This window comes from Mobula hypostoma, chromosome 12 (assembly GCF_963921235.1).
Source record: "Mobula hypostoma chromosome 12, sMobHyp1.1, whole genome shotgun sequence".
NCBI lineage: Eukaryota > Metazoa > Chordata > Chondrichthyes > Myliobatiformes > Myliobatidae > Mobula > Mobula hypostoma.
In genome coordinates this window covers 21,246,890-21,268,621 of record NC_086108.1, presented here as the reverse complement: position 1 = coordinate 21,268,621, position 21,732 = coordinate 21,246,890, and the positions used below count along the sequence as shown (strand labels likewise).

Genomic DNA, 21,732 nt, shown 5'->3' with positions numbered 1-21,732 from the left:
GAAAGCCATAGCTGTCTCCAGTTACTCAGCTTGATTTTATAGATCAATCTAGGAATTCCTTCTCACATCTCCAGCAATAACACTGTTCAATGGAAGATTGGACAATAGCAATTTTATACATAATTCTGGGTGTCCGTCCATCTGGCAAATGATTAAACTGCTGACTTTACAGCAGGACTTTATTTTACCTAGCACTGCTTTCACTTCAGTGTAAAACTCACTCAATATGCCAGCAATAGTGCCACACTCTTATACAACTGTACTGGTCTGAAAAGTACTGGTTCTTATTTACGAAGGTTTTACTAATCATGTTTCCTCTGAAACCATGATATTCATAGGGTCAAGTCTGAAATTGCGCACTCTATCCTCATGGATATTCCATCTAAAAATGCCCTTAGGTATGATTATGAACTGCTCTGCCATAGTGGATAAGAGAGGAGAGTGGACCATAGGAGAAAAGGGAGGAGGAGGGGCACCGGTGGGAGGTGAGAAGAGGTGAGAGGCCAGAATGGGGAATAGAGGAAGAGGGGAAGGGGAGGGTTTTTTTTACTGGATGGAGAAGTCGATGTTCATGCCATCAGGTTAGAGGCTACCCAGGTGGAATAGAAGGTGGCGTTCCTCCAACCTGAGGGTGGCCTCATTGTGGAACAGGAATGGGAATCAGCATTAAATTTCCCTCCCCTCCCCTCTGCCTCTATTCTCACTCTGACCTTTTACCTCTTCTCAACTGTCTATCATTTCCTTCTGGGTCTCCTTTCCTTTCTCCTATGGTCCATTCTCGTCTCCTATTAGATTCCTTCTTCTCCAACCCTTGACCTTTCCCACCTACCTGGCTTCACCTATTGTCTTTCAGCTATCCTCCCACAACCACCCCCCCCCCCGGCAATCTTATCACTCTGGCTTCTTTCCTCTTCCTTCTCAATCTTGAAGAACACTCGGCCCAAAACGTCAACTGTTTATTCTCTTCCATAGATGCTACCTGACCTGCTGAGCTCCTCCAGCATTTTGTGTATGTTGCTTTATACTTTTGTGTCAACAATTACATGCAAAACACCTAACCACTGTAAAGCAAATATCCTTAACCAGTGAGATTGCTAACGGCCAGGTTTCACTTCAGCTCAGAATTCATTGCTCTAGGTCATCACAGGAGTCACTCAGGGCAGAGGGGTACAGCCTAATTGAAGAAGATCCATATTTACAGAATTGCTAGTCACTCTTTGCCTTGCTGGATGGTTATTGAGATATACAACTACTCCAAAGAACAAGTTCGGAGGCAGCTTTAGAAATGTCATCATATGATCCCTTGACGCAATGAATTCCAATTGAATTTATGTGACCTACGGCCCTTTTGATTTAAACTGGCCACTGTTAATGACAGTTGTAATTACCCTAAAGCTTGCAAGTTAAGAAAATGCTGCAGGTGACACTTTTTACATAAATCCTGTTCTTTAAGCATAAATAATTAATCCTCTTTTAAATGTCAATGACCATCCATCCAATTAATAACCAACTGGGAGCCTATCCATTCACAACATGGAGTCACTTTCACTTTTCTCCCAGTCAACACAAAGTGAAAGGCAATTCAGCATGGCACTTCTTGTAATCAAATTTATGGGTTTGCAAAGAGGGGCAAATATCAAAGGTATTTGGTTACATAGCTTATAAAACTCATTTCATTTTTTAAATCTTTTTATTGATATACAGTATAATCTTCTACAGCTATAAAATACCAAAGTTCAACAAATTAGTATATATATAATTAATAAAGCTGAAGGAAAAAAAACTTGTATATGCTAATGAAATTTTTTATATATATATATATATATATATATATATATATATAAAAGGAAAAAAGAGAACCCCAACTAACTGAAAAAAAAACCCCACTAACTACAAAAAAAACCCATTAGGAACCAACTCCAAGAGCAATACGTCTTACAATCAGCTATAAGTATATATAAAAGAGAAAAAAAACAACCGCCAAATCACATTTATATAACATAAAACTGGAAGGAAACCAGATAAATTAATCCAAATTAAATGATAATATTTGGCAAAAGAGCCCCACCTTCTCTCAAAATCGAATCAGGGATCAAACATTCTACTTCTAATTTTTTCCAAACTAAGACATAACATTACTTGGGAAAACCATTGAATTAGTGTAGGAGCAGCGGTATCTTTCCACTTCAATAAAATAGCCCTTCTTGCCAACAATGTAACGAATGCAATTACATGTTGGTTTGAAAATGAAATACCCTGAATATGATGCGGAACTATTCCAAATAGAGCAGTCAATGTATTAAGTTGTAAATTAATTTTCAAAGCTTTAGAAATTGTAGAAAATAAAGAATTCCAAAAAGATTTCAATGAGGGACATGACCAGAACATATGTGACAAAATAGCTACTTCATTTTTACACCTATCACAATAATTGTCTGTATTAGGAAATATTTTGGATAGCCTCTCCTTTGTTAAATAATAACGGTGAACAATTTTAAATTGAATTAAACAATGATTGGCATATATCAAAGAAGAATTAACCATTTTCAGAACTCGCAACCAATCTCCGTTAACAAGAGTCATATTAAGTTCTCTTTCCCAATCTTGTTTAATCTTTAGTGAGAGGTTATCTTCTTGTAGTCAAAGCTTAGAAAACTCATTGTTTTCCCATATGTGATACTGGACCATCCTTGTTAAGAGAATAATGCAGTTTATGATGGCTTGCCCTCCAGAATTCCCAGGATCTTAAATCATGTTTGCTATAGCAAATGGCAATAATACTGTAGAGGCAAAAAAAGTCCTTTGAGCAGTTTGGTTGTTGCTAATAAAACTAATTGCAATGGAGAAAGAGCTGGTTAACTGACAGACTGAAATCATCCAATCTGGTAACAATTTGTCTGCATTCTGATTGGCAGTCTGCTTCAGGAATGAATGTATCTCAACCAATGGCAAGAAGCAGTGTGGATGAAGCAGTGAAGCAATGAGATGGTTGGAGGTTGAAAATTATGACCTCCTCCAAGGCCACATCTGGCAATGTGACTGGAACTGGAAGAGATAGTGTTACACTCTACTGGGAGTGGTATTCTAAGCTTGCTGTTAAGGCTTGTGCATAGCGGCAAAATACAAGAAGCTCTGCATTGCCTTAGTTGTTATCTGCAACTGGATAAAGCATGAAAAAACTGTATGTTCAGCATTTTGATCAGCACAGAAATTGAAACTGATTTGATTTTCCTTAACAGCAAGGGTAATAGTGGCTGTTTTGTAAAGTGCTGGGCTGAAGCCAAACATGTGATTCTGCAGACAAAACTGTGCAGCAGCCAACAGCTTCAGAGGGTCCCAGACAAATATTTTCCTTGACAAACCCGAATGCTGTTTTCAGACTGCTGGATCACCAAAGATCTTGTGCCAAAATAAATCACTCTATGCTATGACAAAAATAAGAAAGTTTGTGAGAACGGGCTAAATACATTCAAGGAAGAAAGATGGAGGTGAGAATGCACTAATGAAAGACAGATGTGTAACTGGGTGCATTGTAAGGAGGATGTGTGAAAGGAAATGGTTCATGAATCAGTGATGCAGAAAATGTCCATGATCAAGGGGAAAGATTTGCCTCATCTCTATCAAGCAAGAAAGAACGAAACTTGGATTCATTTTTCACACCTTCACAGTACCAGGACATCTGAATTCACTCATAACCTGTTGCTCTTCTTTAAAACATATCTCCACAATGACAGGAAACATTTTGGTGCACTTACGCTCATCCTCTGCCACCTCTTCATCTCCCACTGCCTCTGAAGCTTTAGCCTTGTAGTACGTGGCTCGTATAATGGTTGGTCTTTGGGAATGCCTATGTTTGTGATGTCTCTCAAACTGCTTCTGCTCTGTGTGCAACACAGTGACTGGTTTGGTGTCTTTGTTTTCACCCCTCTTCCAAAGGAGCTCTTTGTTAAACTTTTCAGGTATGTGGATATGCCTTTCCTTCAAAGAAATCAGAATCAGACAATTCCCAGGTTAGCAAGTCACACTGCAGCTTTGCCAAGTAAAATACTGATGCCTAGAAATTATACCTCACCTTGCAAGAACCAATAATGCTGGAATGTGATAATGCTGACATGCTGGGATATGGACCGTCCAGCTAGCCTCCTTCCCTCTCCCCACCCACACCTTTTTAATCAGCATATTCCCCCTTCCCTCTCAATCCTGAAGAAGGGTCTCAGCCCAAAATGTCAGCTATCTATTCATTTCCATAGATGCTGCCTGACCTGCTGAGTTCCTCCAGGATTTTGTGTTTGTTGCTTTGGATTTCCAGCATTTGCAGACTTTCTCGTATTTATGTACTACCTTTGCATGTATTGAGCTCACAGCACTTTGCTTCCTTGCTAACTCCCAGGTTAGTGATCATTAATTCTCAAGTCTTGTGCTACATGTAGACCCATTCATGAGTTAATTGGTGTCAGATTTCAGGCTCTTAGAGAGCTTCTGTCCATTGATAGAAATGTCTGTGGGGCAAACAGCTCGAGTAGCCACAATAAACACAATGCAGAGAAGGAATGTACTCCTGCTTCATTGCCACAGATCATCATATTTTATGCATAAGGTTGCGGATGATTCGTGCTGTGTATATACCATGAAAAGGGAAAGGCATCGAAAATCTAGAAGCAAGTCTCCCTTCAGCAAGGAGAAACATATTAAAAAATTCCATAAATTAATTCATGCTGTAAGAGTTGGTGTCACGTTCCTCTCTGTCTCTTTCTCTTAAACACACACTCACTTCTCATTGACTCAACAGTTCTTAACTCAAACAGAGCTCACAACAAATATTACACACAATCACAACTGAACTTCGGTAATCAAGTAATTTCAGGAGAATTTCCTGAGCCTTGCAGAATGAAGCCACTTGAACAGGTCCTGTCAAAACACGCTGGTGGACCTTGCTGTCCCAAAGCTGACCTGGAGATAATGTAAGCTTGTGTTTCCCAACCGGACACCCAACTGGAGTTGAGGCAGTTATGCACATTTCTAACCAGTGATTTCAGGTACCTTTACCACTCTCAATAATGAGTGAGATGACTATGTATATTTGATATCTACAAGACACTTATCCAAACTTGTCTAGGTTTTAATTTCTATCATTATAGAGTTGCAGATGACACCAATACCCAGCTGCTATTTACACATTCAGAGCACAGTGCAGATGAGGAGAAAGAGGACAACATATCACTTCTGGCACCAGCAAGATCAGCTCAGATATTAGTACCACAAGGGTTAAACAGACAGCATTACAGACACACCTTCTACCCATCAGGTAGAAGATACATCTTCATTTTTAAATCTTTTTATTAATTATTATTGAAAATAGACAACAAAAAATATATTAAAATAAGCAAGTCAATATATCAATATGTATAGGAGTCAAACTATTAACCAAGCTAAACAGTATATCAATAATAATAATTTTAAAAAAACAAAATGTTAAAGCTTTTTTTTTGAAAAAAGAAAGAAGGAAAAAGAACCCCTACTAACTAAAACAAAAAAAAACCCAGCTAACAAAAAAAAACAAGAAAAAAAAAACCATTTGGAGCACAAACCCGGAGCTATACGCCATACAAGCTTCTATAAAAAAGAAGACATCAATCCACCAACCAAATCCATTTACCCAAGAATCAGAAGGGGACCATCTTAATTAACTCAAATCAAATGATAGTAGCAGGCAAAAGAGCCACACCTTTTCTCAAAGTCAAATCAAGGATCAAAAATTCGACTTCAGATTTTTTCCTAAGACATAGCATCACCTGAGAGAACCATTGTATCAAAGTGGGAGCAGAAGCATCTTTCCATTTCAATAAAATAGCCCTTCTAGCCAATAATGTAACAAATGCAATTACATGTTGGTTTGATATAGAAATACCATGAATATATTGAGGAATTATACCAAACAAAAATGTCAATTTATTAGGTTGTATATTAATGTTTAAAGCTTTAGAAATTGTAGAAAAAATAGATTTCCAAAACTGTTTCAATACAGAACATGACCAAAACATATGTGTCAATATAGCTATCTCAGTTTTACATCTATCACACTGACTATTAACATTAGGAAATACTTTAGACAGTCTCTCCTTTGTCAAATAATAATGACGTACAATTTTAAATTGAATTGAAGAATGACTGGCGCAAATCGAAGAAGAGTTAACCAACTTCAAAATTTGCAACCAATCCTCTGTTATCAGGGTCATGTTAAGCTCTCTTTCCCAATCTTGCTTAATCTCAAATAGAGGATAATTATCCTGTTGTAATAGTAAAAATTATAAATTTTCCCAATAAAACCTTTCACTAAAGGGTTCATTTTTAAAATAGTGTCTGACAGGTCAGAATCTTGTATATATGGAAATTACTTAAATATTCTTGTAAAAAATGTCTGACCTGAAGATATTGCAAAAAGTGTGAGTATGAAAGAGAGTATTTAGTTACTAATTTCTCAAAGGACATCAATCGGCCTTCTTGAAACAAATCCATAAAGGAATAAATTCCTTTATTCCTCCAAAGAGAAAAGGTAGGATCACTAAGTGAAGGTTAGAAGATACAAGAGCTTCAGGACTTGCACCACCAGTTACTACCCCTCAACCATCAGGCTGTTGAATAAAAGGGGTTAATTACACTCACTTACCCCATCATTGAAATATTCCCACAACCAATGATCTCACTTTTAAGGACTTGTTATCTCATTATTTATTGCTATTTATTTATATTTGTATTTGCACAGTTTGTTGTCTTCTTCACTCTGGTTGACCTTTCATTGATCCAGTTATAGTTACTATTTTATAAATTTGTTGAGTAGGCCCACAAGGAACAGAATCTCAGGTTGTATATGGTGACATACATCTATTTTGATAATAAAATTCACTTTGAACTTTTTTGAACATTTCTTATGGAGAGGCACCAAGCTACAGTTAATTCATAAAAATGAGGAGACTAGTTTTAATTCCTCCGAGAAAGAAGTTACGTATCCCTTCTATCCTGGAAGACTTGGATAAGGACTTTGCAAGGAAACATATACAGAAGGCTGTTGCATATCCATCTGGAAATACATGGTGCTTGTCCAGCCTGCCTGCTATCAAGTGAGAGATGCCAAGAAGTATGGAGAAGTTCATTTACAGCCACTCACAAGATTTCAGCAGAGCCAGTGTCAGTCAGTCAGCAAGCATTGACAGTTCCCCGATACAGCAGCCAATGTCACAAAAACAAAGAAGCTGGTTGTGGACTACAGGAGGAATGGAGCCAGGCTAACCCCTATTGACTTCAATGGATCTGCTGTTGAGAGGGTGAACAGCTTTAAATTCCTCGGCATACACATCACCGAGGATCTCATGTGGTCTGTACATATCAGCTGTGTGGTATGAAAGGCACAACAGTGCCTCTTTCACCTCAGACGGCTGAAGAAGTTTGGTATGGGCTCTCAAATCCTAAGAACTTTCTATGGTGGCACAATTGAGAGCATCCTGACTGGCTGCATCGCTGCCTGGCATGGGAACTGTACTTGCTTCAATTGCAGGACTCTACAGAGTGGTGTGGACAGCCCAAGCTTCTGTAGATGTGAACTTCCCACTGTTCAGGACATTTATAAAGACAGGTGTATAAAAAGGGCCCGAAAGATCATTGGAGACCCGAGTCACCCCAACCACAAACGATTCCAGCTGCTACCATCCGGGAAACAGTACCGCAGCATAAAAGCCAGGACCAACAGGCTCCAGGACAGCTTCTTTCACCAGGCCATCAGCTTGCTTAATTCAACTGTATTTCTATGCTATATTGACTGTCCTGTTGTACATACTATTTATTATAAATTACTATAAATTGCACATTGCACATTTAGACAGAGACATAACATAAAGATGTTTACTCCTCATGTATATGAAAGAAGTAAGTAATAAAGTCATTTCAATTCAATGAAGCAGGAGGGTGATCTTACCCAAGTGGAAGGAGGCCACCCCGCCCAGTCATGTTCAATGGCTATCTGACGTTATGTTGTGCCTTGATCTAGAGAAGATTCATTGTTCGATTTCTGATTCTAAACATGATTTTCTAATGTTATGGGGACCCTTTCTGAATTATTTTCACAATCTTTGAACTGTTATTAAAGTATGGATCTGAGCCATTATTATAATGTCATATGGTAAGGTATTTTTCTTTTTTCTTCTTTTTTTTTACCAACCAGCTTACTTTGGTAGTGGGGGTAGATTATTTTAATAAAATACAATTATTTAATTTTATTTCATTTCATTTCATAATTCAATCTTTTTTTATACATGATTGATTTGGAATATGGGATACTGTGATCCTATTACTGTGATTTAAATGTAATATAATTCATATTATTTACTTGTATCCTTAGGAATTTTGTATTTGTATCCATATAATATCAATAAAAATGTTGAAAAAAGAAAATGAAGCAACTTTCAGCTACCAAGTTGCCTGTCAAAAGTCTTTGTGCCTCAATCAACTCTCGTGGCAATTCCTACCACAGATCTATTTGCTGCAACGCTGTAGTAAACTGCTGTTCTTCAGAAGCAGTGAGATGCCAGTTACCACCAAGTACCTTCTGAAAGATGAATGTACGCTTTGGTGTAGATAATCGTGATTACAGTGGTGCGTTTGTGGTCAAACCACAGATAATCTATTGGACACCTGATCTCTGAAGTGCGTCACTGGCATTGTGGAGCTAGGAAGTGTCATCTCTTCATACAATGCCAACACAGCTCGCTAAACTAACATTGCAGTCGCTGAGATCAAGGCAACTTAATCCCAAAATGAGTCTTTGATAATTAGCGCTGGCTATAGTCATTTATCTGCAATGCTACTAATTATTGGCGATAAAGGAATTAAAATTCTACAAAACAGCTAAGTGGAATGAGTCAGGGGCATTGTAAGTAAAAAAAAAATCTTTGTTGTTGCATTATGATGGAAGGAATGAAGACCTCTATTTTGTGAAACTGTTCTAGCAACCACCATTTTGTGGACTATTTTCTGAACTGGTTCTTGCTCAGAGATAGAGGATTGAAACAATGGAAAGCGGGCTTAAAGAAGCCCCTGCTGACTGCTGAAGACTTATGGAAGAATTATCTGTGTCTGTGAACGTAAGTGTTTGACTTGAATTGGCTGGAACTGGTCTCAAATATCCTGACTTAGGGAAAAACAAGGGAATGGCATCAGAGGCAAATTCTTACTTGGAAGAAGAGCCAATCAGGAGTAGACATAGGCTCACCAGAACCAACAGAAACAAAGCATTTTGGTACAGAACTGATAAGAAAAGAATAATAATGAAGGATTTCAGATGCAGAGCAATGGAACTCTGGAGACTGACTATTGGAAGGGAAGAAACTCATACCAGGGGCAAGGAGAAGAAGGATCAATTATTTGGCCAACAGGAAATCCCCTTTTTCCATGTTACATGTTGGAGTGATGGTCTAGGTAAGCACTGGTATAGATGGAAAAACAGCATTCAGGAATCACTGGCTTGGAGTCAACGTAAATGGATATTTAGGTTAATACAATAAAGTATGAGCTCTGAATTAATAACAATTTACATGGGCATTTACCTAACCTAAGTTAGCTGTCAACACACTGAACGGTAGCAGCTTTCCACCACTGGCAGCAACTAAAATACCTGTGAGTCCATTGTCAGATTACCACTAAGGAGCAGCACGTGGGTGAACTGCCAGCATTATTATCCATCTGGTAAATTCCATTTGACTTTTCTTTCAAAGATTTATCAATTGAAAATTTCTCAAATTCATCTAGTACAATAGCTTGAATGAAATGTACAGTTGGAATAACAAGGGAGGCTTTAGAAAGTAGGGACACTGCATATTGCAATGCACTTTCTGTGCGTAATCTTTACATGTAATGAATGCATTACAACCAGAGACTTCGAAGAGGTGACTGCTCTGTTTAGTATCTGCAATACAATGGAATTGGTACAAGAGAAAGAAAGCTAGTTTGCAATTAAGTTTAAAGTAGTCAGGGACAAACATTTTAATGGCTGCAATCCGCATTTGCCACTGGTAGGGTAAATGGACATTTTTTCCAGTGTTTTTATTATCCTGGACACTTAAGTTTCCTTCCGGGGAAGCTTTATGTTGCAGAGCCTTCCTAGAACCTACACCATAATGAGTAACATAAAACTTAAATTCTATGTTCTTTCAGGTATGTGTGGTGAGTGTAAAGAATATTGTACTGACAATGTAATGATTTAATCAAATGAGTAGCCTTCTTGATAGCGTAATTGGAGACACCAAAAATTCCCAAGGGAGTCCAGTGAATTTCATCTTACAGATTCCCATCCCTTGCACTGGTGATGGTTAACGTATTAGACATCTGACATGAATCGTGCTGTCTTCTTTGGTGTTTGACTGAAATAGTGATGTTAAAGCACAAGTTCAAAATTGGCACAATCCATAGTTTACAGTCCCATCTGCCAAGAATCTCCTCAGGACTCAAAGCTGCACTCTCATAACTTGGTGCCTAACATCACAATATAGTTGCTGAATCTCTTAGTTGAGCTGAAGGAGTAAGAGATTTTAAAAGTCTTTCTGTTCTGGCTAATACTAAGCAAGCCAACTGTGTCAATAATATTCCAATCGCAAGTGCAGAAACTTGCCTCTTCTCTGTAAACTTTCCTGCTGAAACGATTCCTATGATGAGGTGAGTAATCTTCATGAGTATGGCTGCTGATGATAAAGCTAGCTGATTTTTGCCTTTCATACAGTTGGAACCTTTGGTATTATTTGGTTGATTAAGGCAGAGAAATACTTGAAGGAAGGATACTTTGAATTTGCTTTTAATCATCAGAAATGGTCGGCCTTTTCTCTAGGCCAAGATATTCACCTGAAAAATAGGGCTTTAATGGGGCATGAATATCTATGTTGACTAGCCTGGTGCAAGCTGGTCTGCTTTTATTATAGACCCTGTGGAGGATATAGAATGGTACCTGAAGACTCTGTCTGACATCCTGGTCTTCCTCACCAATCTCTTCCACCTCTACCTCCTCAACCACCTCCTTCTCGTCCTGAACATCAGACTTTTGTGCTGAGGTTGTGGACCTTCTATCAGAGTGTCTGGAGATACAAGAGACTGCAGACTTTGGAATCAGGAGCAACAAAAAATCCACTGGAGGAACTTAGCGAGTTGAGCACCATGCGTGTGAGGAAAGGATCTGTCAATGTTTCGAGTTGAAATCCTGCATCATTGTTCAGTACTACGATAAAATGTCTGGCCTTCAATGGAAAATGTCCCTGACACAGTGCAGACACCAAAATCTCATTGAGGCCTCTCAACTGGATCCAGTGGCACTTTTTTTTCCCCAAAGAAAAACAATGTTCACACTCTGACTAATATTTAACCCTTCACTGACTTCTCTGAAATACACTAAGTCAACACTGCTTGCTGCTTTTGGGAGTTTGTGCCTAGGTTAGATACTGCGTATTATTTATTGTAACACTGAATATACTTCAAGAGTACTTTAAAAGCTGTAAGATGTTTTAGAATGGTCTGGAGTTAAGAAAGGCACTCTATACATGTTCACACTTATAGAAGGCTAATAGTTGGGAAAATGCCAGGGAGTGTTTCTGAATTTCATTAGTGAATTTCATACTGTAATATTCCTTGGCCCTTTCAAAATTTCACAGCAATCTCCAACCATCCCTATTGATAGCCCTTGATATTTTCAAATTTTCTTATCGCACATACCTCCAAATTCTTACAGTCATTGATACTTCAATAAAGGGTTGTTGTCATGGAGGACTTCAACTTTGCTAATATGATTTGCCCCTCTTCAGTGCAAAAGGTTTAGATAGGTTGGAATTTGTTAGTTGTGCCCAGGAAGTATTCCTGACACAGTATGTAGATGAACTCTGATGCTATTAGGCAGGAACTTGGGAGCATAAATTGGGAATGGATGTACTCAGGAAAACGTACTTCCAAAATGTGCAGCAATACACACAAAATGCTGGAGGAACTCAGCAGGCCAGGTAGCATCTAGGAAAAGAGTACAGTTGATGTTTCGGGCCAGAACCCTTTGGCAGGACATTTTGTGTGTGTTGCTCGGATATCCAGCATTTACAGATTTTCTCGTTTCCAAAATGTGGAGGTTGCTTAGAGAGAACTTAGATATGGTTCTGGATAGGTTTGTCCTATTTAGGCAGGGAAAGGATGGTAGGGTGAAGGAACCGGGACTTGACAAGAGATGCCAAGACATCTAGTCAAGAGTAAGAAAGAAGCATACTTAAGGTTTAGGAAGAAAGGATCAGACAGGGCTGTGGATATAAGGTAGCTAGGAAGGGTCTTAGGAGAGCTAGAAGGAGACATGAGAAGATCTTAGTAAGTAGGATTATGGAAAACCCCAAGGCATTCTACATGTGTGTGAAGAACAGGATGATGATTATAGTGAGGGTCGGACTGATCAGGAACAAAAGAGGAAATGCGCCTGGAGTCTGAGGAGGCGAGGGAGGTCCTTAATGAATATTTTGCTTCAGTATTCACCAGTGAAAGGGACCTTGACAGATATAGGGTCAGCATAGAACAGACTGATATGCTGGAATATGTCAATGTTAAGAAAAAGGTGTGCTGGAACTTTTGAAAAAAAACTGAGGATAGATAAGTCCCCCAGTCTCGATGAGATATTCCCCAGGTTACTATGGGAAGTAAGGGAAGAGCAGCACCTTTGGCAATGATCTTTGTGTCCTCACTTGCCACAGGAGTAGTGCCAGAAGATTGGAAGGTGGCAAATATTATTCCTTTGTTCAAGAAAGGTAATAAGGATAACTCTGGGAATTAGAGACTGGTGGGTCTTATATCAGTGGTGGGCAAACTATTAGAGAGGATTCTTAGAGACAGGATTTATGAACATTTGGAGAAGCAAAGTATGATTAAGGATAATCAACTTGGCTTTGTGAGGGGCAGGTCAGTTCAAGATTCATTAAGGATGTTTAAGATATTCTTAGATAGGCATATGGATGACAGAAAAATGGAGAGTTATGTAGGAGGAAAGGGTTAGATTGATCTCGGTATAGGTTAAAGGGTTGACTCAACAATGTGGGCCAAAGGGCCTGCACTGTTCTATGTCCTAAAACAGTGGTAGTCCTGCCACATTAAGAAGCATAGCCTTGACACTTTGTCTTCAGAGATCAGGCTGAAAACAGCTCGGGCTGATTAGATCTGTTGGCCTATTCTTTAGAATCTTAGGCCGAAATGAATTTGGGCAGTTTCAGCTTTGTTTGGATTGGGCACTGAGCACGTAACACAAAGTGCTTAATTTGGCGCTAGTAGAGTGAATATGCTCAGAGTAAATTAGGAAATGGAAAATTGGCACTTGCTGAAATAGTGGGATGTGTTTTTTTCCCCCCAAGAGTGTGTGGCTCATTGTTGGAGCAGTGTTGAAAAAACTTAATCTTTTGTGGGCTAAAGGTCACTGGAAGCGCTAGGTTACATTTTCATCAACTTTGTGTATTGGACAACTGAACCCAGCTCTTCTGTCCTGGCAGAGGAATCACAGAGAAATTCTTCTGCGGGGATTGGCAAACTAGATTAAGTTACAATAACATAGAAAAGCAGCACCACCATTTAAGCTCAGTAATTGGCATGTTGGAAATGTTTGAAGACAGCACTGGACACATGCCCCAATATTAACCAACCTTCATCCCTAGGAGCACAAAATCTGGCAGCAACAATTGACACTTCCATTAAAACACTTCAGACTTTCATCCACACATTTGTATCTTGATGGCTAGGGAGAGGGAACATTTGTAGACAATGTCTGTTTCAAACATTGAAGAAGTTCAATTTAGTCATAGCTACTTTTTTGCTTAATAGTCTCGGAACCTTTTCTGATGAAACTGGGAGTCAGATGTTTGGATGCAGTTATTTGCCTGCTTACCTCTGACTGGGTGTAGGTATTAGCCGCATCTCTCTGCAGTAGATTTGTGCCAATGTCGGTCATCTCTTTCTTCAGGCTGCTATAAGTGGTTGTGTGGTTTTCCTTCTTCTCCATCTTACTCTGAGCCTTGTTGACGTTGTCTGTACTGGGCCTATCTCCTTCCAAAGTATCTGCAGTCAGCTTCTGGAGAGAAAGGGAGATCAATAATCCAGTGTACAAACACACCCTGCCTCCTCTTATTTCCCCATGCTGTCTTTTGATTGGTCCTTGGTGAGCTTTCACTGAGATTATTTCTGGAATTTCAAAATCACATTAATCCACTGGTATTACACAAAGTCTGCAGGCAGCTTTGATCATTTCCTATATTACTCCTTACCTAAGCATTGAGTAGATATTACTTAATGGAGATCACCAGCTAGGTTGGTATTTGAACTCTTAATCTCTGGGGTTTTATCTTACAACTCCATTATGCAATGCAGTCTTCACATTTAATCAACAACTCTAAACACTGCCTGTTGGCTCCTTCACATATACCATTGTCAGCTGTTGTACAAGAAAGATGAGCAGCTTACTCTCTAAATCATAAATTCAGCATATCTCCTTATTTCCAATTGACTACAAAGTGATTGAAATCTAGTGCATGGAACTTGCCACAGAGCATAAACAAGCATAGAATTTTTCCCTTTTGGGGTACAAAGAGCATTCTGAACTTGGCCACTTTTTCAATGCCAGGGATATCCACAAAATGCACTGCTTTTTGCAGTGTAACAGGGTCAATAAATTATCAGGAGGTCTGATCACTGGATCCTGCTGAATAGATTAATATTCAATCTATGTTAATACCTATAAACAACCAGCATTACCTCTTCACCCCCTCTATTCTACATCTGTTCATTTCTCCATTTTCAGATATGGCCTAATAATTCTGTCTGCTTTTTCGGAACCAATATACATCTGAGGGTACAGAAGTAAATCATAGATTAACAAACTTCAAAATTCACAGTAAATTTATTATCAAAGTACATATATGTCACCATATACAATCCAGGTTCATTTTCTTGCAGGAATACTCAATAAATCCATCATAGAATAATAATAATCATAATAGAATCAATGAAAGACCACACCAACTGGGTGTTCAACCAGTGCTCAAAGGACAACAAACTCTGCAAACACAAAAAAAATAATAAATAAATAAGCAATAAATATCAAGAACATGAGATGAAGAGTCCTTGAAAGTGAGTCCATAGGTTGTGGGAACAGTGATTGGGCAAGTTGAGTGAAGTTATCCCATTTGGTTCAAATGTGATATTTAATCTCCAGGTAATATTTAACAAGAGGGTAAGTTTTCTCAATATTCTTAACTATATTATCTTAAACAGCAGCAGGGAATCCTACTCTAAGAACATTGGGTACTGCAGGGCTACTCCATCAGTGAGCTACTTGTTAATTGGAGTAGCTGGACTGGTGTCAGCGGTGGAGCCGGCTGAGATGTCGAAGGAGCCAGCCATGATGTTGGAGAGAAGGCCGGCTGAGCTGTCGAAGGGACCGAGATGGTGGAGAAGGAGTCAGTCAGGATATCAGTGGAGCCTGCTGGTGTGTCAGAGGAGCTGACCTGGCTGCAGACTGTGTTGCTGCCACTACTTGGAAGCATCGAAATTGGTGCCATATAACTGTGGGAGTTTGTCTCGGACATTTCTCTTGTGATCGCAAGACTCTATTGGACGGTGATAATATAAGTTGCTGCAGGCTTGTTACCCTTCTCTGGCAACATGGGAGCTGTGTAGCCTTGGTTGTTGTGAGAGCTAGGCCTCAAGCCTCAGGCTTATTTGCTCCTGCAGACCAGGGAGAGACACTGAAGCACTTATAGCATGGCGCCTGAGCTCGGTTGGGGCCTGGTCTCTCCCATCGTAGCTGCCCTTCCATGTTCAAGTGGTGGAAAGACAGGATAGATTGTGTGCATTTGTACACTGCCAGACTGCCAGGAGACTGTACCATTGATTGCCAGACATATATACCTTTTTTTAAATGAATATGCTTCTTTGCTCGATATTTTGAATTATGCCACTTGCTATTTTTGAATGTTTCGCTCCTTGGCCCCAGAGGAACGCTGTATCATTCAGTTGTATCTATGTATGGTTTGAATGATAATTAAACTTGATTTGATTTGATTTGAAACAGATTATATGGCTGCTTATCTCTAAAGGGGCTTGTCTTTAAAGGAAGGAGTGAAAATAGGGAGTGAGGGTCTGTTTGCTGGATTATTATAAATGGATAAAATGACAGACTGAACATTCAAGGCTGATGAGAACTTTGCGCACTTAAAGGTTCTTACTAGTAAGGATGGTCAGATTCCTGGAAGGATAGATGCAGAGAACAATAAGGGTAAGAGACTGATAACAGGCACTATTTCACTTCAAGTTGCCTATCGCATTTGAATGAGAAAAATAGATGGCCTAATGTGGAAAAGGGACATGAGGAAGGGAGAGTTTTGAAAATAAAAAAAACTACAGATGCTGGGAAATCTGAAATAAAAACAGAGAAATACTATAAATGGTGTCTGTGGGAAGGAGAAACGGAGTTAATGTTTCATATCTAGAACTAGAAAAGGAGTTTTAAGTTGCAGATGAAGCGTGGGAAGGATGGATGAAACAAAGAAGAGTATTCTGGATAAGATGAGACCAAATAGGTTAATGAGAGTTTTATCTGGTTTCATTTTCAGGCACAGAGACGAAGCTCAAGGTGGCTTCTCTGCACCCCGCTCATCTAGAAGCCCAGGTGATTAACACTCAAGGTCGTGTGACTGGAGGTCTTCAACTATAATGATCTCTGAGTATCATAAAGGCTACAACACCAAAGGTAGTCATTCAGATTTTATGATATACTGCAATAATTTGATTATATCATCCTCTCCCATTGCCTCTTCACTATCGAGGTGACCAGATCACTCCTGCCAAGCTCCAGTCTAATTCACACACTGTCGTTTTGGTGACCCCTAACAATTTATCCCAGACCCCTTTCATTCTACCCTCCACCAAAATCTACCACACACATTGTATTTCCTATATGTGATGATGTTACCTAGCTTCACCTCAGCTTCATCATCACTGTTGACTCCTCTACTGTCGCTAACCCAATACAACCTTATCAATACAATATTGGGGTGACCAAAGTAAACAATTGAGTCCATTACTAACTCTGTCCATTGCTACCTACTCCACCAATCTTACTGGCAACACCATTCAGCTGTTCACAACCTTGGTGTTCTAATTGGACATTGTGTTGAGTTTTGGATGTTGTGTTCAGGGCATCACTGAGAATATCTATTTGGACCTCTATAAATTATTTAACTCTGCCACTACCTTAACTTATCAGCTGCTGAAATTCTTTTCTCAACCTGTGTTGCCTCAAGACTTGACCTTTCAACACACAAGGCTGACCTCCTTATTCTGTTGTCCATGAATTTGAGGACATCCAGGTGCTCTTATTTCTTTCAGGCCCTCCTCACCTATTATACCTGATTATAACTTTTTTTAAAATTCTTGTTTTAAACCCCTTACACAGGCTCATTAATCCTTATCTCTATATTCTCCTCCAACCATCTAATTTTCCATGGTATCTTGATGCCCTCCACCTCTGGTCACCTGAGCATTATCAGATATAATTGCTCCATTTGTAGTTAAGATATAATTGCTCCATTTGAGCTAAGCTCAGAAAGTCCCCAACCCTCCAGAAACCTCTCCACCCTGAACTCTCTTATCACTCTATCATCCTTATAAGCTCTCCTTTGATTTGGCTCTGACTTTATATGGCTTGGCATTAACATTTGTTTGAAAACATACATTTGAAGCACCCTGGGGCATTTTTACCCTGTTACAGCTGCAATACAAATTGAAGTTGTTGTTCTGTGAAAACATTTAATCAGATTTTACAATGATGCCTCTGATTCTCATCTTGCATGTGATCATCACTGAAAATACTTTAACCCTTCAAATGACTTAGCATTGCTTTTAGCTTTACTCTGCTGCATGCTACCCATTACTGTTCATGATTTCCTTTGTCTGATACAAAAAAATTATTGTCCCACTGTTTTAAAAAAAAGCCTTTCGTCTAACAGCTTAGATATTTTGAAGTGTTTTATGGCCATAGTAGCATTTTCTGAACAACAGGATATAAAACAGCAGATAATCATACACTCACCATGCTTGCTAAACAGCAATGTGATAACAATTAGATAGTCTGTTTATCCATATTAAGTGATGATACTATTTTTATAGAGAGTAGAAATGATTGGGTAACTCTACCATCAACCAAGCCCAGAAGTGCATTGAAGTGAATAACTGAGTTTTATAATATGCATGTAATTTGACTGTTACAATCCCAACATTCTGCCTAATACTGCCTTAAACAGACTGGCTGTCGATTAAAACCCTTTCCTTATTTTTTTCGTGTGATACTCTCCTGCTGTCCTTCAAAGTAGTGTTATGAGATCTTCAGAATCTATTTTTGAAGCAGCCAAAACCTTGCTTTGGGATCTCATTTAAAAGGCAGTGCCTCTGACAGCACATTACACCCTAGTGCTACACTGGAATATGTTAATTTTTTGCCTACAGTTCTCTGCAGTGGGGTTTAAACTCACAACCTTTTGATTTAAAAGCAAGGATATTACCAGCCAAAAGTAAGGCCGGCATGCGAGGAACTACTTGTGATATCATCCATCATTCTGAGCCCCGTCTTGTAAATGCAGGTGGTGTTAGAATAAGAAATATGTTCAGAAAAATCTACCTCTTCTTTCAATCAAGGGAAATAGTTTTAATATTCCCACTTAACTTAAAACTTGGACTTGAATGTAGCACCTGTTCTACCATATGGTCAGTTCCTCTGTTTTGCTTTGAACTAAGCTACCATTCCTCTCTGTTCATCCTGTCTTCTGTGTGCAACAAGCCTAGTGCATCCAGTAGCTCAGTTTGAACCTAACAGCCAAGTGTAGCTTGATAATTCCATTCACAGACTCTGACAGATGCTGAAAGATTCAAGATTTCCCCTTGTTGACTGACTTCATTCAGTTGTTGCAGTGATGCAGTGTGTAGGTGATGACACCGAGAATAAGCAAGTTCACAGATAAGCTTTCTTTACAAACATATACTGTATTCCCAGCCAGAAGAAATATAGATTCATTTAATCTGAAACAGATTTTACTGTCCACTCACTAACCATTATTGCTTGCCCCTTTTACAGTGAGTCAATAAATGTGTTGTCTATTTTCACATTTCTTTATAACTACAATTGGAAATTATTAGCCTAAGACAGATGGTCAATCACAGTCGGGGAGGTGTGAAGTTGCTATTACAGATTTATTGTACACCCTGCATACTACCTCCCACAGTCAGGTTTTGATTTATGGGAATTTTAATAAAAATTCTTCAATGTTGCCATTTATAATTTTTAAGATATATATGATGAAATTAGTCAGACCTTAATGGTAGTTCACCTTGAGAATTCAAGGTGTTTAAGCGAAATGGAAATTATGAAGAATTATATCAGAGCAGCAAAAAGGTTTTAATTGCCATTTTAAAATTAGCAGTTATGTCATGTTAATATTTCACTTCGAGTTTACCTTGCAATTAAACAATAATATTTCTGGGAATTTAGGAATCAGATGACCTGTTCTCGTGGTTCAGGAAGATAGTTAGGAATCTGATATGCCCCTACTGTTGAAAATGAGTAATATACCTTCCCTGGACAGACAACACAAAATAGTACAAAGTCTTGCTGTGCTCAATCCAAAGAATGGCTTCCTAATTTACAGATTTGCCTATAAATAAATGATTTGATGAAGAGGCATAACAATCACACAATCCTATCAATATGTGAAATTGGGTATAATGAGATCATAATACAGGTAGAACTCTAAAGCATGCAAATATTTCACAAAAAATCACTCTGTTTATTTCAGCTTAGAACAATTAATGTTTCCAGCATTGTCGAGTACAGTTATTAACTCTCCCTCTGCAAAAGCTTTGTACAAAAAAGCAGAGGAAAATGTGCTGTAATGATTCAAATTGTCATTCAGGAATATAATTTGCAATTGCAGTCTTAACTGCAAATTATTTCTTCCAGGCTGTTTCTGAATCGATTCAAAAATCACTCACTACCAAACATCAGCAACTTTCTCATCCTGAATGGGATGAGGGAGTTGCTGATACTTTTACAGTAGTTATGTCCTACCAAACTACAGTCACTTTTAGTTAGTTAGTCCTGACGAAGGGTCTCGGCCTGAAACGTCGACTACGCCTCTTCCTAGAGATGCTGCTTGGCCTGCTGCGTTCACCAGCAACTTTGATGTATGTTACAGTCACTTATACAAGGCAGGAAAAGACAAGACATGACATTATTTGACAAAATATCAAGCAGTCTTTTGATACCTATCCATCCATCAACAGAGAAAGCATTTTTTTTGTAAAGATGAAGTAATGGGTGACAATTGGACAATTCTATTCTGTTAGTGAAATAGCAAGTGTCTGATAGGCTGAAGGTTCAGATGATTAATTTTCCTTGAATCCAATAAAAGGACAGCACAACTTTCTCAGCAGTTCTTTCAGCCTCCTTTTGTCACTAGGATCTTAAAATTTCTTCCTGTTCAGCCAAATGCCCTTCTTCAGGTTATTTCCATATCACTCTCCAATGGAATGAAATTGTTGCTCCTCCTACCACATGGAAAGGTTCAGTGGACTAGTAGAGATGCATTAGGGAAAGTTAGAGAATTAAAGTTGGAGGCAGGATTAGAGGTAACGGGGGAGGGGTTTGCAGGTGTGGCAGGCATGGAAACAAAAGTATAGAAAGATAATGTAGTTGGGTAAGATGAAGTTAGGTTGGAGGGAGTTCATTTGGAGTATTGAGAGCAGCAGAACATTTTTAGATTCGGCTTTTCTATGTAGTTCTAAACCAAACCATGACAAAGGCTGAAAGTTGAGACTCAGTGACTCTCGCTCTGATTTCCCTCTGTTGTAGAAAACATACCTGCACTGACTTTTATGGCTTAGTGTGGGCCAGCTATTATGCTCCTGTATGCACTGCACTTACTTCAACAAGTTACAAGAGAATAGGACAGATCCCATGGAACTATGGTCCTGCTCAAAGTCCTGTTTAAAGTTTTTAAGTCTTGACCTTTAAGACTGAGGGTTGGAAAATATTTGAGTCAAGAAGTAAACAAGTATCTTACCTCTTCCAGTTTTTCAATATGTTTAATGAGTTTGATTGTTACGGAGTGCAACTTTAAGAGATCCAATCCAAAGACGGTGCTTTCTAAAAGTTCCATCATTGAGGAGAGCTGTAGACAAAATGAAAACGTGTTGAAGCTATACTTAATTGAAAGTATAAATCACAGGTCACCATCACAAAGTTACACAATCAAACACTAGCCTGGAGACAAACTGGACTAAAGAGAAAATGACATTCTTCTTTGGTATTGCCAACATATATTAAAAGACAATAAGTATTTATCTAATGGTAAAAATTAAGAAATATTAATACTGACCTCCAATAATCATTATAATAAGTGGTTGTAAGAGTTTTGTGGATACTGGAATAGTTAAAACCAGGGTGGCTGCCTGATTTAATGGCTGTGTTGAAGGGAGTAATGTTTGATCCTCATGTAGATGCATGGAAGATGTACTCCATGCCAATACCCAGATTAAAACTGTTGCCTTGTTATGTTCTTCTACAAAATAGCATGTTGGTCATGGCCAGGGTATGTTCCAAACATTGCATCAAGAAAACTCACATTGGGGGTATTAACTTCC

General features: G+C 38.7%; 1 protein-coding gene across 3 annotated transcripts in view; it reads right to left on the bottom strand.

Moving 5' to 3' along the window:
* The window catches only part of LOC134354655 (olfactomedin-like protein 2B), a 70,654-nt gene that overhangs the window by 32,551 nt on the left and 16,371 nt on the right, over positions 1-21,732 (bottom strand). For 2 of the 3 annotated variants that reach the window (XM_063063730.1, XM_063063729.1), the window contains 3 exons: positions 21,153-21,260; positions 13,931-14,113; positions 3,756-3,978 (listed from right to left, as the gene is read on the bottom strand). In XM_063063730.1, the coding sequence (XP_062919800.1) occupies positions 3,756-3,978; positions 13,931-14,113; positions 21,153-21,260 (514 nt within the window). The remainder of the gene's footprint in view (positions 1-3,755; positions 3,979-13,930; positions 14,114-21,152; positions 21,261-21,732) is intronic. The other variant, XM_063063731.1, reaches the window with a different exon arrangement.